The 18,897-nt window shown below is 32.4% G+C and overlaps 1 protein-coding gene across 3 annotated transcripts in view; it reads right to left on the bottom strand.

Moving 5' to 3' along the window:
* Positions 1-698: 698 nt before the first annotated feature.
* The window catches only part of LOC145277545 (multidrug resistance-associated protein 1-like), a 164,115-nt gene continuing 145,916 nt past the window's right edge, over positions 699-18,897 (bottom strand). For all 3 annotated transcript variants that reach the window (XM_080129014.1, XM_080129015.1, XM_080129013.1), the window contains 5 exons: positions 17,835-17,981; positions 11,763-11,921; positions 9,389-9,555; positions 8,287-8,481; positions 699-1,158 (listed from right to left, as the gene is read on the bottom strand). In XM_080129014.1, the coding sequence (XP_079985140.1) occupies positions 1,044-1,158; positions 8,287-8,481; positions 9,389-9,555; positions 11,763-11,921; positions 17,835-17,981 (783 nt within the window). In that variant the 3' untranslated portion in view covers positions 699-1,043. The remainder of the gene's footprint in view (positions 1,159-8,286; positions 8,482-9,388; positions 9,556-11,762; positions 11,922-17,834; positions 17,982-18,897) is intronic.

Raw genomic sequence — 18,897 nt, 5'->3', positions numbered from 1 at the left:
TATATATATATATATATATATATACACACACACACACGCATACTATTAAATTTATTTATTAAATAATTTTTTATTAAAAAAAAAAAATTTATTTAAATATTTATTAAATATTTTTTACGTGCACAAAGTTATCCACGAACATATATACCTTGTCAAATTTTCTAATTTTGTGCAAGATTTTTATCGCTTTTAAAATGTAAAATTTATTGGTTTTTGTTTTTCTTTTTATTAGCGATTCTGTTGTATTTAATTGTTACGTTGACCTAAGCATTGAAAGAGTTATCTGCTCTTTGTTTATTTGTGTTGCCCTATTTTGGGGGACTTTTTTCTTTTTATTATTATTAATATTACTTATTAAATATATATTTTTTATTTTTATTGCACAAAAGTCAGCCATGCTGACAACGGGTGATACCCAGAAGCATATGTTCATGGATAACTTGTGCACATAAAAAATATTTAATAAATATTTAAATAAAATACTTAAATATTTAATAATTAAAATTAATAATAAGAAACAAAACACAAATAAACAAAGGTAAGTGTAACAATTAAATACAATAGAATCGCTAAAAAACAAAAAACAAAAAAAAAAAAAAAAAAACAACAAAAAAAAAACAATAGATCTATAACATTTATATATATATATATATATATATATATATATATATATATGAGAGAGAGAAATATGAAACCAATGAAAATCACATTACTTTATTTACAATTATTTTACCTCAAAGGAATATAAATAGTTTTTCAGTGTACATATCCCTCTGTACGGTTCTTCAATGATTATATTTTCAACACAGTTCATTCATAGAGTCCATCCATATATGCTGTAGAATAGGTCACTTTACATTAGTGAATGAGGCACTTTTTATATATATTTGTAATAACATGCGAAAACTAGTATTGTAAATAAAACAAATCAAGTTTTAAAAGCTTAAAATTACTTAATTTGCTTTTTATTAGAAAAGAAAATATTTATTTCCTAAAAAATGAAGCTTATAAATAAATGAAAATTATTCTAAATTTTCTTGTTTTCAGGAAACAATTTGTGCATCTTTTGCCAAACTGTAGAATAACGAGTTTTCATCTTGGAGCAGTTTTTGCGGGGAAGCAAATTCTTTGATTTTTCCAGCATCAAGCACCATAATTCTGTGAAAAACAAAAAACAAACAAACAAAATTAAAATCAAAATATAAGGTTCTTGTCCAGAATTTCCTCTTCATTAAAAAAAAAAAAATAAAAAAATAAAAAAATTTGTGTGATGTACATACCTTGGGCGAAACAAATATATTCTCAAAACAACATAAATTAATCAAAAAATTTTATTTTTAAATAAGAAAATCAAATTTTATGAGCAACAGAACAGCAACTATCTTGTCCGTCATTTTGTGAACAATATAAATAAATAAATAAAAACAAAAAAAACAAAACAAAGGAAGATAATTCAACAGTTCAAACTTGCAAGATTTATGTTGTAATGTCTATGAATTCCCATTAATTGTTTAAAAATGATTTTCTTACTTAAAAATAATAAGGCTTGATGAGTTTACGTAATTTTTTGGAATATGATATTTTCGTTTCATATTTATTTCTAGAAATAATTTTTTTATTTTTCAAAGGAAAAAAGATTTAATGTTTTGTTACCTTCTAAAAATAAAAATTAGCCTATTGACAGTGTAGACACACACACACACACACACACATACACACACACGACTTTATAGACTATTTATTGAGCTATATGATTATAATTACTTTTAAAAGTCACCTGACGATATCAGCCAATTTTGGTTGATGATGTAGTCAGGTGGTCTAAAAAAGTAAATGAAAATAAATTATTAAAAAATAGTTTTCTTTTTAATAATTTACTTGCTTCTAAAATCCTGGATGACAAAATTCAATTGTAAGTCTCAAATTTATTTATCTATTTTTATGTGATGAACCATATATATATATATATATATATATATATACAGTGTTTCATGGTAAACAGCTGATGATCCCTTTAAGAACATCAATACTATTTGTTTGTTCATGTAAAACGATTCAATGATGCAGGAAATTTCCCCTACTCTTTATCTGTGCCTAAACCTAAATGTAGATTCCATGAGCAAAGCTTCTTTCTTAGAACTGCACGCCTATGGAATTGTCTTCCGTTTTTCTGCTTTCCAGCTGACTACAATATGGTTGTCTTCAAGTCTAACGTAAACAAGTTTTTGATGAGCTGTTCCATATAAGTTAACAGATTTACCGAATCTCCATTACTAACGATTACTATGGTGTCCAATTTCTACTGTACTGTCTTTAACCCTTATCCTCGAGTGGCCTCGTGGCCTTGATAACTGGTGATGCCTATGTAAATAAAAAAAAAAAAAAAAAAGAAATGAATTGACTTACTGACAAAATAATTTTCCACTGAAAAACAATTATTTTTATATAGTTTTAAAGGTTCTAAAGAAACTTCCTATATATATCTTGTTTAGCAGCTCCACATTCTGAAAGTCCCCTAGCCATTGAAACTTTTCTTCCAACGTCTGGATAAAAAATGTGAGGCTGAATTCAATTCCCCACCATCCACTGGTTGTTATTTTGTTAACCTCATTGTGCCGATCAGATTACGTCTAAATAAATATGATATCATCTTTGGTTGTTGTTTATCTTGTTTTCTTGGAACAAATAAACTTATAATTCATTAAATTCATTTACCCAACATTGAGTTTCTCTCTATATATCTCTATATTTATCTCTCTCTCTCTCTCTTTCTCTCTATAAGAAGAAAAAAAAAATGGGGGGTATTGGAATACTAAAAGAAATTGAACCTAATTTCTAATTTCAAAAAGGATTCATAACTTTTTTTCCGATCACTTATATATATATATATATACACACACACATATTATTGATGGGACGATTCCAAAATTATTACGATTCTCGATTCTGATTCTTTGAAAATTTATAAATATTTAATCAGAGATTTGTTGTTTTTTTTATTTTTGTAAATTTTTAAATTATTACATAAACTCCCAGGTAATTTTCGTGTATATTTTTTCTCAAATGTTTTCCTTATAATTGATTGAAAATTGTAAAACAAAAGATTTATTTTGATTTTAAAACAAAGCCAAATTGTATCAGTTCGTCGTTAGTGTACAACATGCTACTTGAAAGTTTTCATAAACAGTTGAAAATAGTCGACGATGGTTAGGTAAAATGAGAAAACGATGTAGGAACAAAATATTTAACAATGCTCCCTCCCATTGTTACGAACGACTTTCTAAATAAAAATATTACTATTTAGAAAACCATTTTTAACATGACTAGGGTGTGGACTTTGTTAACTATTCTGTGCCTTCTGTCTATGAATGAAGTTAAGGTTTTATTTTAATTATAAAAATTTGGTAGATTATTAAATTGATTTGCTTTGCTGTAAAAAAAAAAAATCATAACAAAAACGTGATACAAATAATAATAATGACAGATTAACACACTCAGCTAAATCTCCATTCCAAAAATGAAATATTACTTTTCTAGGTGATTATGTGTGAAATCCTTAAAAAAAAACTTGACGGAAAAAAAATCAATCATTTTAGTATTTAGAGTGGAAAATCAGGTTCTAATATAAATTTAACGTAAAATAATCTGTAATTCTTTTTTGGGGTGCCATTATCTTTTTGTTGGACATTATTTTTGTTCTAAAGTAACACTCGACACTACTTGGTTTTTTAACTGAATTAACTCTTTAAAATAAGTTAAACCACTAAGATGAAGTCTCTTAAAAACAATATCTCCAAGAACGGTTACAAAATGTGTTTTCAATCCATATTTATTCAATAATGGACAAGTTTTCCTACCAAGCAAAAATGGGTGAGTTTTCCATGGTTGAGTTTTCCAGGCACCTTTTAATGTACATATAATTTCTTTTTATAATTTGATAAATTTCTAAACGCTCATATTTTACTTATTTTATACCAAATTATGAGATTTTTATGTGATTTTCACTTGTGGCAAAAAAAAGTAAATAAATGCAATAAAACAGGATTATTTCAAAGATAATTCCAGACAACACAAGGCCAGATCAGCGCCAGAAAAATTAAAAAAACTTGTCAGTTTAATCCTTTTAATTTAGCTGTGAACTCTAAGGGGTAATAACTTTTATCATCTAGGTGCTAAAATAAATGTAAGCATTTCAAAGGGTTTCCTAAGGCAATAAAAGTAAGTGAACTCTTGATTATTTACTTTATATGTCATAATTTACCAATAAAATAATGAAATTGTATGCAGAAATCTTGGTTCTGTGTCCTTTACTTTCATGTTATAAATAAATATTCTTCTGATAAGTAAATGAAAACATCTGTGTTTGTTTCTAATTTCCAGAAAAAAAATAAAAGAATCGGTTTGGAATCGAAAATGAGGCTCAAATTGTCCCAATTCTGATACCCCCAAAAGATCCGATTTTTCTGATTCTGATTAATCGTCCCAACACTAATATATATATATATATATATATATATATATATATATTAGTGATGGAATGATTCCAATAGTTTCCCAATTCAGATTCTTTATAAATCTCTAAATATTTAACTATGTAGTTGCTATTTTCCCTGATTTCTGTAAAAAAAAGAAAAAAAAAAGAAAAAAAAACATATGTAGATATTTTCGTAAATGTAATTTTTTTATACTTGTGAAGGATGATCTAAAGATTTTAGCTTTAGTGGTATTTTAAAATCAATAAATATTGATTAGTTTACCATTATTACTAGCAATGGAAGATTTTGCTTCAAACAAAATCAAATAATAAAAAGACAATTAAAAAATCGTTTTGGCATCAGAAAATACGCACCAATTTTTTTTTATTCCAATACAGATTCGATATCCCCAAATATGTCGATTTTTCCAATTCCGATTAATCGTCGCAACACTAATATATATATATTTTTTATTAGTTTATATCTGTTTACAAACTCTTGCTAGGATTTTGAACATGAACCACAAGCATGTAGATATTCTGAAACTACCCAGGGTACTTGGAGAAGTATATTTCATTTTGATCAATGAGAGTACAACAATATCATAGAACCTGCATTTACGCTGAACATCCATAAAAAAGAAATACAACTTTTAAGTAATTATGAGCATAGTTCCCAAAGTAAAACTTCCTATTGTTTTATTTATTTTTTTAAAACTCAAAATGTTGAAGAGCTGTGGAGGCAAGAGTGGTACCATTAAAACGAGTGACGTTTTGTGCTCCAGAATTTATTTTTATACATAGTCACCACCATTCTCGATGCACTTTTGCCAGGAATTCAATGACACATATCTGCTTCTAATGCACATCCAATGCAAGTGTTGCTTTCTTAGAGTCTCAAACTGTCAATATCTGCAAGAGAGATGAAATCTTAGGCCATGAATGCACAAGTTCAGTCATCATAACAATGCAATTGACAATCCCCTCTGATCCATTTGGGCAGAAGAAAATAGGAGACATTACTTTTGGATCACCCCTCATACAAAACTTAGAATAAAAATAGTAATATTAGATTCAGGATTTGTAACAGGAATAGACAGAATCGCTTTTAATCAATAAAATATCAAAATGATGATATCAAATATAATCTATATATATATAAAAGGCAAAATGTGTGTTAGTGTGGGTTTGCATTTTTGTGTATGTCCAGCAAAGGCTTTTTTCGGGGGGGGGGGGGGGGTTACTGTTTCTTAGAACCTTTTATATGCTACCTAGATTATAATATCTATGATTTACGAAACAATGTTGTGCGTATCTTTAATTTGGTTGACTTTTACATGCTATTTTCGCAATTTTTTTAAATCTCAGCGTGGTTGTTTGGTTTTTCCGTATATAAGCGGTGAAACTAAAGTGTAGCAAACGGACCTCCTGGCACTCGTGACGGGGGATGTCTAGAAAAGTAATAAGGTTTGATCAATGCGGGCAAAACCCCTTATACCAGACAATTGCTATTCATTTAGACACTCCCCTTTTTACGGGGAACTGGTTTTCCCCAACATCTTCTGGGGAAACAGACTGGCTTGCAGCCAAAGTTAAGTCACGTGATGTTTGACCTCATTAAATTCACTTTTTAATTGTTAAATTGAAATGCTTTTCAGTTCCTGTCCCATCGTGGCCGAGCGATAAGTTGTCAGGTTTTTTCACACTCTTTTTCACCTTCACGTCAAGGGTTCGGGTTCAAGTCTACCTCCCTATCAAAACTTTTTTTTTCTTTTAAAATACCCGGGCAACGCCGGGCACCCACGCTAGTCTAATATAGAAAAGGCAAAATGGGTGCGAACGTTTGTGTATGTCCACGAAAGACTTTTGGCATCGGGCTTCTCAGTTAGATTCCACAAGAAGTTTTTGCATACTTCCCAGATCGTCATATCTCGCATTTGCAAACAGACATTATCTTTTTTGATTGAGTTTAACAAACTTCCCACCATGCTGTTGTCTCCAGTGTTTGTTTGTCTTTTTCATATAAATAAAGCAAAACTTATTGGAATGCAACTGCTTGTCAATGTAGGGGAAACCCTTCATACTGAGACAATTACTATTTTTTTGGATACTGCCAGAGTGTTCCCTTTTTGAGGGAGCTGGTTTTCGCCCCACATTAAAAACGACCTTGTGTCTAATTTGCTTTTGTGGGAGGTTTAAAAGCAACACCATTTCTACAAGTCATCTTTTGATTGACTACGTTAAATTTAAACGCTTTAGACTTTCAAATGGAAAGCGGTAAGACGTCACATTTTCTTTCACTTTCTTTTCTGCCTTCACGTCACGGGTTCAAATCTGCCTGCCTACAACCACTTTTTTTTTTTTTTTTTTTTTACACCTCCAAACACCTGGCCAACACCGGGCACCCAGGCTAGTAATATATAAAATATATATAATAATATATAAAATATTCTAAATATAAATACTTTTAATCATATAATTTTTGTATACAATTAATTTGTATTTTCAATTGATTTTAATATTTAATCCTGCTTAATATTTTATTTTCAATTGATCATGTTTAGGAAATGGGAAGGAGTTTTACTCTCACATTCAGATATCCCACTGTCACTTATTAATACTGGAAACAATTTTAAGATATTTTTGCAATTCACCTATACTAAGTCATATTTGAAGCATTTTCATTGTCTAATACTCCAACTCCCTTTTCCTTCTTTAATAACTAATTTAACAGGATGAAAAAAAAATAATAAATCGCCACTTCACTTTTTTAGTACATTATTTTTAATGAATCTTAACATAAAACTAAAAAAAAAAATTCTTTTTAATTTTACTGAATACAATGTTTTTGCTTAGTTTTCCAAACAAACTTTTGTGTCTTCTAAGTCTTTAATATTAACCAGCAAAATGTTCCAAAAATGTTTTCAGGTGTGTGCAATATTAGTCTTCTTTTTTAATTGGATTTTAATTATTATTTAAGCTTCCTACTCTATTTCTGACATTTTTATCCCTTTTAAATGACATTTAAAAAAATACAAATCTTTGGTATCAATCTTAAAAAACAAAATAAAAATGATAGTTATTTCCCTTGTAAGAAGAAAGAATTATTGCCCTTCTACTAAAGAAGAGTTATTGCTCTTAGAAACATTTAAACTGTCAAATAGAAAGATATTTCTGGTTTTAAAATGCCCAGCAAATATATTAAAAGGATTGAAAACTTGAGAAGCTTTTGAGATCCAATAATTTTATAAATAGTAATTAACACAATTAGATTAAACACAGTAGAAATCCCTAGATGCCAGAAAACTTTCTACTCTAATAGTTTCTTCTCCAGAACTGCTAGACTTTAGAACTCCCTTCCAGTTTCCTGCTTCCCTAACTGTACTGACATGCATAAGTTCAAGTGTAATGTGAACAGACATCTTGCTGCTCAACTTCCTACATAGTATCCCTGAAAGTTATGTCCCTGATAGTAGGCCCCGACATCAAAGTGGCACCAAGTAATTTGCAATTGTATTCTGTGTCGCCCATACTGAGGATTGGACCTTTAATCTCCAGAAGAATATAACTTAAAATTGAATTTTATCAATCCACTACACTACGGGTCCTTGCATGCGTTTGACAAGAAGGTTGAAGGTTCCATCAGTCAAAATGTCATGCAAATAACACTCAAGGTGATAACAGTGGTTCGAATAACCCGAATAATCGTCCATGTATGGATACTGTTGTCACATTTGGGGTGAAAATTGATTTAAAAAAAAAATAAATAAATAAATAAATAATACAAAATCATAAAGAATAAAAGATATTACTTGTCGTAATCCAAGATTGTGTTCAGTCGATGAGCAATTGTAATGATCGTGCAGTCTTTGAATTGTGTTCTGATTGTCTGTTGTATCAGCTCATCTGTCTCGATGTCCACAGCAGCAGTTGCTTCGTCCAGAATCAAAATCTTGGTCTTGTGAAGTAGTGTTCGAGCCAAACAGATCAACTGGCGTTGGCCAACACTGAAAAGTCAAGAGAAATGAATTTTCATAAAAAATAAAAATTGGTGACAAAACATTCGTTTATAACCAAAGAATGTGGGCTCCCTCTACTGTGCTAGAAAATTACATCAGAGAGCATCCTATATCTTAAAAAGCCACAATTGAGTATCACACTTAGACAGAGTCCAAAAGATCTAATAGGTCTCGCACTGTCAGCCAAGCTCAAACCTCTGTCCCATCGCCACAATGTCATATCTGTGCCTGTTTTACAAATACTTTAATGGAATGTGCTCTGATGAACATATAGCACGTGCCCCCTCAATGTACATACTGCTAACTAACCAGACAAGCAGCAAAATCGTACCCCTTCTCTGTTGAGGTCTTTAGATGCTAGAAAGCCTTCTACTTTAATAGTTTCTGATGTACGTCCAAGGAACACAAGTGCTACGAGTTCATAAGAGATCATTCCATTAAAGTACTTGTAAAACAGACACAGGGAAGTGACATTGTGGCGATAGGATAGAGGTTGGAGCTTGGCACATAATGTGGGACCTATTAGATTTGAGACTCTTTTTTGGACCCTATCTAAAAATTATGAGACTAGTGGCAGATGCAGCAGCCCAGATGTGGCAACAATACTCCAAACATGGGCATTCTGTGGCTTTGTAACGATATAAGATGATCTCTGTGTGAGTAATTTTCTAGCATGGTAGAGGGAGCCCACCTACTTTGCAACAGCATTAACAGATAGATATAAGAAACAAAACATTTAGTTATAATATGACGTGCTTAGCTTCAGCCAACTCAAGAAACGTAGACTATCACGAGAGTGAAACAACTCATCTCAAATTAGTTATGCCATAACAATTATAACCTTTGACCTGGTGTTAAAGAGTACTTCAACTTGTGATGAAACAACATTACTTACCTAAAGTTTCTTCCACCTTCGCTACATTCATGGTTTATACCATTCTCAAGGAGTAAAATAGTTTCCTTTAGATGAGCCTGTTCCAATGCCAACCAGATAGCGTCATCGGTGTAATAGTCAAATGGATCAAGATTCATTCGAACCGTACCAGAAAAGAGCACAGGATCCTAAAAACATTGAAGAAAACGTTTATTACAGTGAAAATTTATTCAAATAAACAAGTTCATTTGACAGACAGTCCTGCTCAGTACTAAAATGGGTGACCATTTGGGAATACCAGGTGCTGTATGTGTTCTCCACTTATCTCCACAATGTTTATAGCCATTATAGCTTATCCTTGCTACTGGAATCAAACAGTGCAGACTCAGAAGAGGAGTGGTTAGAGATTGCACAACTCTTGCTCTACAATTCAGCATGTGGCATCTATCATTTAGGTTTATTACCGGGTAATAAGTCAACATATATCTATTTCAAAATTTCTCAATAAATTTGTTATTAGTAGAACTGGTATATGTATGTGGTTTGTTTGTCTAACTTTGTTTTATATATTGGAAGTTTAGCTGAACACTCATCCTAGGACAAGCATTCTGATATATATATATATATATATATATATATATATAAGCTGAATGGCTGTGTGTGTTTGTGTGTCTGGTCACGAATAGGCTCCTGTATGGTTGACTATGATAGAAAACTGATCACATATAATGATAGAAGATGTATCAAGATACAGGAATGGGTATGTTTGATCTGGCAGAACGGTGGTTCATTAAAATTGTGGGGTCTGCATTTGTGCCTGGTCAACAAAGTATGGAAATAAAAAATTTAAAAATTAAAAAAAAAAACGTTTACAAGTGTTTTTGATATAGATGTACATGAGAATACTTTGATAAGTATGTTTTAATTTAAATAGGGATGGTATAATAAAATTGTGGAGTCTGCGTTTGCGCCTAGCTTCCATAGAATGGATATGGGCACAAACTTTAATAAGGACTTTTCATATCTATCTGCGTAAGTATACTTTGATAATTATGTTTCAGTTTGAAGAAATATGGTATAATAAAATTATGAGGTGCTCGTTCGCGCCTGACTTCCATAGAATGGAAATATGTCACAAAGTTTAACAAGGTTTTTTAATATAGATCCACAGAATATTGTGATAAGTGTTTCAGTATGAACAGGTATGGTAGAATAAATTATGGGGTTTATTTATTTTATTTTTACTTTCATCATATTTTGCTTTGGTTTTGATACGCCCAAATTCGAAGCTATCTATTTACAACCCTTCCTTTTCATAACCTATCATACTTTCATAAATCAGAGTCCATTTTCTGTAAGCTGTTTTTGAACCCAGTCAACGACGGGTACTTTTGCTAGTATATATATATGATGATGACTGCAACGTCTTGTCAGACGAGTGCCACTCTGTCACTGAAAGTCCATAAGCCCGAAGATAACCTTTTTTCTTTTAGTCCTGCCAGCGAATTCACATGCTCAAGCAGACATGACATTGAAGACGGTCCTTGGTATACATACATATATATACATATGATGATGATTGCAACGTCTTGTCAGACGAGTGCCACTTCCTCAGATACGAGCCCAAAAATGACTTCCATCGCCACAGACAATTTTTTATAGACAAATGCCTGAGAAAGTATCTATACATAGATGGTGTTACAGAGTTTTAGCTTTGTACGACAGCTAAGTCTCTCTTGGTTCAAAATGTTGAGATCCAGCAACAAGCATGGGCAAGATAGCCAGCAACAAGTCAAACTGCAGACCAGCTTAATGCAAGTACTGGTCTCCCGCTTTATGTTTTTTTTGTTTTTTTTAAATCAGAGATTTGCTTCACCCAAAGGGGTTGCCTTAACAATGCTTTTGGGAGTCCTCTCCACCCCCCCACACACTTCGAAATAAACATATGCACGTACACATACAAGCATGCATACATACAGATGCACGCAAACATACATATGCAAGAACACACAAACACACATGACAACATGCACATACATACATACACGCATGTACATACATATGCACATACACGTATATGTAGAATATACATGAAGGAGCATTCATGATGACGATGATGATGGTTGTTATGAATAGGTAAATTCAACATGAATAAAAAAGTAAAACAATCTAAAATACACAGCACATAGAATAGAGAGACGTTCGCTTCACCGCTAGTACAGCTTTTAAATTGAACATGCGTTCATAACAGCACAAATCCTCAGCGTTCTTGACTAATTTGTTCAACTTCTGCAGGGTCAGTTTAGCAACGTTTACTCTTTTATTCATGTTGAATTCACCTATTCGTGTGTATATATATATATATATATATACACACACACACACACACACACACCTGTGGTAGAATGGTAAGTTTTCTTCTGAGTTCATGAAGACCAAGATCAGCAATTGAGAGTCCATCAATAATTATTTTACCAGCAGCCGCTTCTATTATTCGAAACAGACAAAGTGACAAAGACGATTTACCAGCTCCAGTGCGACCAACAATACCAATCTTTAAAAAGAAAAAAAGAAAAAAAAGACACTTTTTGATTAAACAACAATATCTCAAATGAATGAACACATTTTATCAATCAAATAATTAAATTAGTGCTGATTGCAAATTAATAAACACTAGTTAAGTACCCACCTGTCATGAGTGCAAGATTATAATCTGTTATACTAAAACTGAGTTCATTAACATCTGAAAGGCTTTTACTTATATAATTTAATCACACAAAACATGCTAAAATATATGGGCCCTTTTTACTACAGCCAACAAATCAAAAGATTTGTCAAAAAATGAAATGTACAACAAATAAATGTTACCAAAAGCAAGATAAGTTACTCTTCTACCTACCTGGATAAGTTTCTGATGTTTTAACTCATTTTAAAGCGCTTTTTGGTTCAGTTAGAAAATAATCATGGTTTACACAAGCTCTGCATGGGGACCCTTAATAATTACTTATAACTTAAAAATTAAACAAAATTCTGGTATAAACCTACTCAATAAATGCCACTGTGACATTTTTGGATGAGTTTCTATTGGTAGTTTATTTAATTTTCAAATTTGGAGCAATCGCAATACTTGTAGAGGACTAGAGTATAAAATACCCTAACTCACTACAAAATAAAATAATGAAACGAATGGAATGAAGTAAACAATTGCGGGATGAAATAAACATGCCGTTTATTTTCTGTTGAAAATAAAATGATTTAGGTGTAACACATGTTCATTCAGGCGTTGACGACTACATGCGTGGAAAAGAAAGAAATGAAGTTGAGGGTGAGAAATGGCTGTCCCACACGTAGAAAGGATAATAGAAAGGGAGTATTTGCCTCAGCAAAACCGTGCGTTCATGATAGCAGTCGTCCATGTGGAAAAGTCTTCAAACCAAGAGCTATGGACGCCGAACTTGCCTGGTTGATGAACCCAGGCAAAAAGGGAAGAAAAGAGCGGAAGTTGAATAGTGTTGTGGACTTTTATATCGGGGTGAGTATTCTGACTGCGCATGTCTGGAATTCCTTTCAGGGGAAGTGACGTTTCGCATGTGCGCGTACTTCTGTGTACGTTAGTGTGTGTGTGTGTGTGTGTGTGAATGTGAGTATGAGGATGTGTATATGCATGCGAGTGTGTGCGTACATGTGTGTGTGTGTATGTGACGAAAACATGGCTGTCTCATGTTTGCTATCTGGTTGTTAACTTAGCGACTCTGCACTACTTGGCTTTTAAACTCAAACGCTTTAGTCACATTTATTTGTTATATTTTGTTTCTTGACAACTTTTTGCAGTTTTGGAAATATGTCCAAATATACTCTAGTTTTGGGATTGAATTATTTTTAAAAAATTATTTCAGTTGTTCTAATTAGCTGTAATTTGTAATTAACTGAACCACCTACCCTTCACTTAGCTATATATTTCCACTTGCAAAGTGTCTGTACACCAAAAACATATGTAAATTAGATAGCATAATAATAAGTCTTTACTTTTTTATTACCCATATTACATAGAAATAAACAGACTTATTTTTACCAGGCTGACAAGAAAGTTCTTGCGGGTTTTAACTTTTAAATTTAGATGGATATATGTCGACTCAAAAGTTTATTGATCGAAATAAGCACCTTCAGAATCAACACACTTTTGCCAATGCAAAAAAGTGTATTCATGCCAATAATGTAAACATCTTGCGTTCTGGTGATGAAGTCACTGAAGGCATTTTTGATATTGCTTAGGTTTTTGAAACATTCCTCACATAGAAAGTTATCGAAATACTTGAAAAAGTGGTAGTTAGTAGGGGAGAGTATAGCGGATGAGGCAGAGTCTTGTAGCCTAATTTGTTCAACTTCTGCAGGGTCAGTTTAGCAACGTGCATTGTCATGGAAGAGAATGGGGCCTTTTCTGTTCACTAATACTGAGTGTTGTCAAACTTTCTGATACATTTCATCCATTTGTTGACAGTACTTCACCATAATAGTTTCGTTTGCATTCATAAAACTAATGGATGAAATCAGTTGCAGACCACCAAACAGTCAGCATGACTATCTTTTGGTGCAACTGATTTTGGGAAGTGTTGTAGCGCTTCATAAGCATTTAACCACTGAGCTGAGTGTTGCCGTAAAGAACCCACTTTTTATCACAGGTCACAACTTGGTCGAGAAACGGGTCGTTTTTGTCGAGTAAAAGGGAAGATGACACTTCATAACATTTTTTTTGGTTGTTGTTCAATTTGCGAGGTACCCATTTATCAAGTTTTTATGTTTTTGCAATCTCTCTCAAGTGGTTGGAAATGATCGTATACATTTCGTCTAATTAAGAAGTTCTTGAATTGCATGAATTGGATTTGACTAAGGCTTTTAATTTTGATCATTGTCAATATCCGATAGCTGACCACTATGCTCTTCATCATCAAGACTCTTGTTGCCACCACAAAATTTCTTAAACCACCATTGTGCTGTGCATTCAGAAGTGGTTCCTGGGCCAAATGCTTCAATGATATTGCGAGCTGTTTCAGAAGCTTTTCGGTCCATCTTGAATTCAGCGTTCTGAGAAACAGACATAATTATTTTAAACCGATTGTAATTTAAATGATTAGATAGAGTGAAAAACGCTCTTTAAAATGATATAAAGTTCAGGTATTATAACGAAAACTTATTTGAAAATACATCATTTGAAATCAAAATGAAAAATTCTGCAAGAATTTGTTCTCAATCTAATAATTATACAGATTTGTCACATATAAATGTAATTGATGATAGACAAAAACTTAAACAAATTAAGACATAACGGCGGAATTTATTTTTATTATTAATACAATATATATATCTCGACGTCAAGCAACTTAACTAAAACTATAATCAGCTCCAACAATAGGAAAATCAGCAAAATAAGGAATAATAACGAGTTAGCCTCGAATGAAAGTGTCTAAGACAGAAAATGTAATTGCAGAATACCTGGGAATTGTCCGTTGGGTGGGAAATGCCTAACCTCAGAAATAGTGTATAAATGCGAGATAAAAACCGACAATACTAGGAAGATATATCTTGGTGCCACGGATTGTGTTTTTAAGGAAAGATATAGAAACCATGTAGTATCCTTTAAAAAGGAACCAGAGATGGAAACTAATAGAGAAGGTGTTAACGATAGCAGGGGGGAGGGTACAAGAATCAGCATTAGAAATAAAAAGAGGAATACAACTGCATTAGGGGATTGGGTCAGGAAACTTAATAGAAACAAAGATTTTGAATTAAAATGGTCAGTAGTGGATAGGGGGAGAAAGTACAGCCCTGGGAAATCAAAAAGGTGCAATCTATGTTTATTGGAAGCCTTTTACATTGTGAATTCTAAAGAAGAAATTTTGAATAAAAGGCTAGATGCCATACAGGGATGTCTTCACAGGAATAGGTTTCTGCTATCGCACCTTAAATGTAACTGAGGTATAACTTTTTATAACAATAAGGATCCTCGGATACAAGGATCAAATTTTAATGTAAAGTTAAATAGCTGGGAATGATGTAGTCTAAACGAAGGATCCAATCCTAATAAGAAAATAGGATTTCTATTATTTTAAACTGGATAAGAAATATAGATAAAGTATAAAGCTCAACTAAGACTGGAAACACTGTTCCATAACCATGAGCATTTTTTAGTATTTAGTTGTAGCAGTATTGATGGTGAAATAAGTGGTACCCTTTCCAGATCAATAAAACAACTTAACAATAAACTAGCAATTATTATTAAAAAATTAAATTAGCAATTAGTGGATTGGAAATTAATTGATTTTGTTATCTGACATCTAAAGCTTGTAGAATCCCTGCTGGTTTATTTACCCTTGTTCTAAATGTTTTTATCCAAAAATGCAAGGGTATACACCTCATCAGAGTAAAGCACATTTGTAGGTATTGGGTGGTTTTGTTGTCAGAATAATTATTAGAGGATATATATTATTTTATTTAGATATCCAAGAACACAATACACAAATTGTAATTTTGGTTTTTGGAGCCATGATTAACCCAAGTAGATTATGGATGAATAGCAGATATAGGTTAAACTCATGGGTAAATAATCAGTTTTAAGATTAAAAATATACTTTAGATTCTTAATTTGTTAAATAAGCTATTGGAGCCTTTTCTGTATCTGTTTAATTAAATTAATTAATAAATCATAGATGCTTTCTAGTATCTACTAGACCTGAAACATCAAACGGCCTTAGTTGTCTCCCTTTAACTGTTATAAGTACTAAATACGACCTTTATTTCCACATAATTCTTTAACTAGTTAACGTAATGGAGTATCTCCCTTCATAATTAGTTTTTTCATAACTACATGGAACCGTATTTGATTAGAATGATAATGAATTTTAAAATATTAAATGATGAAAACAGAATAGGATCCTTTACTCGGAATGTTGTATGAGAATTAATAAATATAAGGTATTGTTTTTCTTTATTTTTCTATTTAATAAAATGTTACGTTGCGCAAGGACCCCAGGTTGGGAACGGTCGTAGTTAGTAAGTTCCCCGCTGCAACAAAACCTAGCAGCCGACTTTTATTGATCGTCTAGTTTGTTTAGGACTTTGGGTGTCATGGTAACGGCCAAGACAGCAGAGTTATTTCCCCCTTGACCATGCATTTTTTTCTCTTACTTGCCGTCAGCCGCTTGTCATAACAACGTTGCCGGCTGAAAGAAAATTAACATGCACACAAAAATCAGACGTAACTCAGCACTCCAATTAAGACGTAAGACATGCTGGCTTTTTGTATAAAAATATATTTTGTGTTAGAAATATTTTTCTCGTTCTGTACATAGAGATTTTTAACAGTTCACAATTTAACGGTGCGGCTTACTTCTGTTTCAGTGATGGAGAGGGGGGGAAAACGTTATGCTCTCGACAACGCACGTCTCATCTATTGGCGTCTCTCTCTCTCCCCTTCTCTCCTTCTGCTGGACTCCAAAAATCACCTCTTTATATTGGCATGAGTTTTTGCTCGGTAATTTTCCATGCCACTGGTCGATCAACTCCGTTATCGATAATGTATCACGCATTTCCTGGTCACGTTTCTCAGTTTTCGTTGACACATGCATTGCTGCATCTGACCCAGAGACATCGTAACCCATTTCTCTTTAGCTGACCGACTATTGAATTTGTTTATACACGTGCGTTGCCAATCTCGTGCCAGCTTCATATGACATTCCGATCTTACATTGCAGTGCAAGGAATGTCACGTTTCAGCCAAAAATGCGTCTCCCTACAACCTTCACTTTTGTAAACAAAACATCGTCGTCCGATTTCTGTTTACGACGTAATTATTTTTGCTGCTTCGACTGGTGGACAATCGATATTCGATGGCCACCTTTCAAATCTTTTATTATTTTTTTTTAAAGAAGTTCTTTTTATTTTCACAGTTATATATCGGATGGTCCCAGCCATCCATTACATAACAAAAATATTAACCCTAAACTGGTCTTAAATCTAAGTAATAAGATAATCAATATTTGTAAACATTGTTGCCATAAATGAGCGAATACGAAACTAAAAATTAACCATAACATTATAGCAAGGTTGTTCTAGCAATATTATAAATATAGAAATAAAATTTAAAAGATTCCCTTTAAAGAATTAATTATGTGAAATAAAGAAATATAGAAATCTAATTTAGGAATTCAATGAATGGTATTATTTAAAGATTTTAAATGGCTACGGGTTTTTGTGGAAACTTCTTATGACTGTTTTTAAATGAGGATACGAAAATTAGGTGATATATTAATATTTGAATGGGCTTTTGATGGAGGGGACTATAGATTGAAGCTCAGATGAGCACTTGCCATAAAAATAACGATAAATACCGACCTTAACATTATTTTCACATCCAAATATTACAACACAATGTTAACAGACAAAAGAGAAGACAAAACAATGGACTACTCACCTTTTCACTGCTTTTAATCTTACAAGAAATATTTTTGATTACAAGCTGAAGGCCTGGTCGATACCGAGTGCTATATTTTTGGAACTCAATTTTACCAAACTCGGGCCATTCCTTTTTAGGTTTGGTACTTTCAATAGACCAGGGAGCCTACAAAATCAAGTAAATAAATCATCTATAATATAAAGTGAGACTAAATTTGAACCAGGATCGTAATATTTGTGAAAGAAGAGATTGCAATACAAAATTCAAATAAGTGAAACAATCAAATTTTAAAGACAATATCATCAAGCAAGAAAACAAGACAGTACAGGGCCAAAGAAAATAAAGTATCATCATCATGTTCGATTTATATTTTTTACTTGGAATCACCACTTATCAAGACCTGAAGGCCACTCGAGGATAAGGGTTAATAAATGTAAGGTGGTAGTTTAGTAATAATTAATGGTGTAAAATTGGATAGAATTGGATTATTTATGGGATGGCTCAACAAAAACTTGTTTACATTGAACTGGGAAGCAAGTCAACAGAGCAGTGTTCCACAGGCAGGCAGTTCTGGAAAAGAAGCTTTGTTCATGGAATCCGCATTAGGATTTAGGCACAGTTAGAGTGGAGGAAATCACATACAGTGGTTGTAGAAAGTTTGGCAAGGAGAACGAATAGATTGGAGTTCAGTTGAGCACTTGCTATGAAAATAATGATAGAGTAGGGACAGGCTCGCAATATCTCTTGTGGGAAAGAGGTTGCAGGGAAGAGAAAAGAGCATTCAAAGTCTGTTTTGAACTCTAACAAGACTGAATTTACTGATGGCATGTGTTGGACAGCTTTTAGAAATTGGTTACCAAGCTAACCTATCTTTGGCCAGGTATACATTTATTCCTTTTTTTTTTTTTTTTTAAATAATTCTGATCTGGGCAACATATTTTCTGAAAGAAATCAAATCAAATTATATTTTGTTCTTAATGTGCTGTGATTAACCATAAGAAAAACCAATAGAGCAGAATGGAATATTGAATTTGTAAGAAGAAAGCTTTTAAAGACAAAGAATTAATAAAAGAGATCAATA

Source organism: Euprymna scolopes, chromosome 6, assembly GCF_053919585.1.
Source record: "Euprymna scolopes isolate OS-2025 chromosome 6, ASM5391958v1, whole genome shotgun sequence".
In the NCBI taxonomy this organism is placed as follows: domain Eukaryota; kingdom Metazoa; phylum Mollusca; class Cephalopoda; order Sepiida; family Sepiolidae; genus Euprymna; species Euprymna scolopes.
The sequence above is the reverse complement of the archived record's forward strand: the minus strand, read 5'-3'. Positions and strand labels throughout refer to the sequence as shown.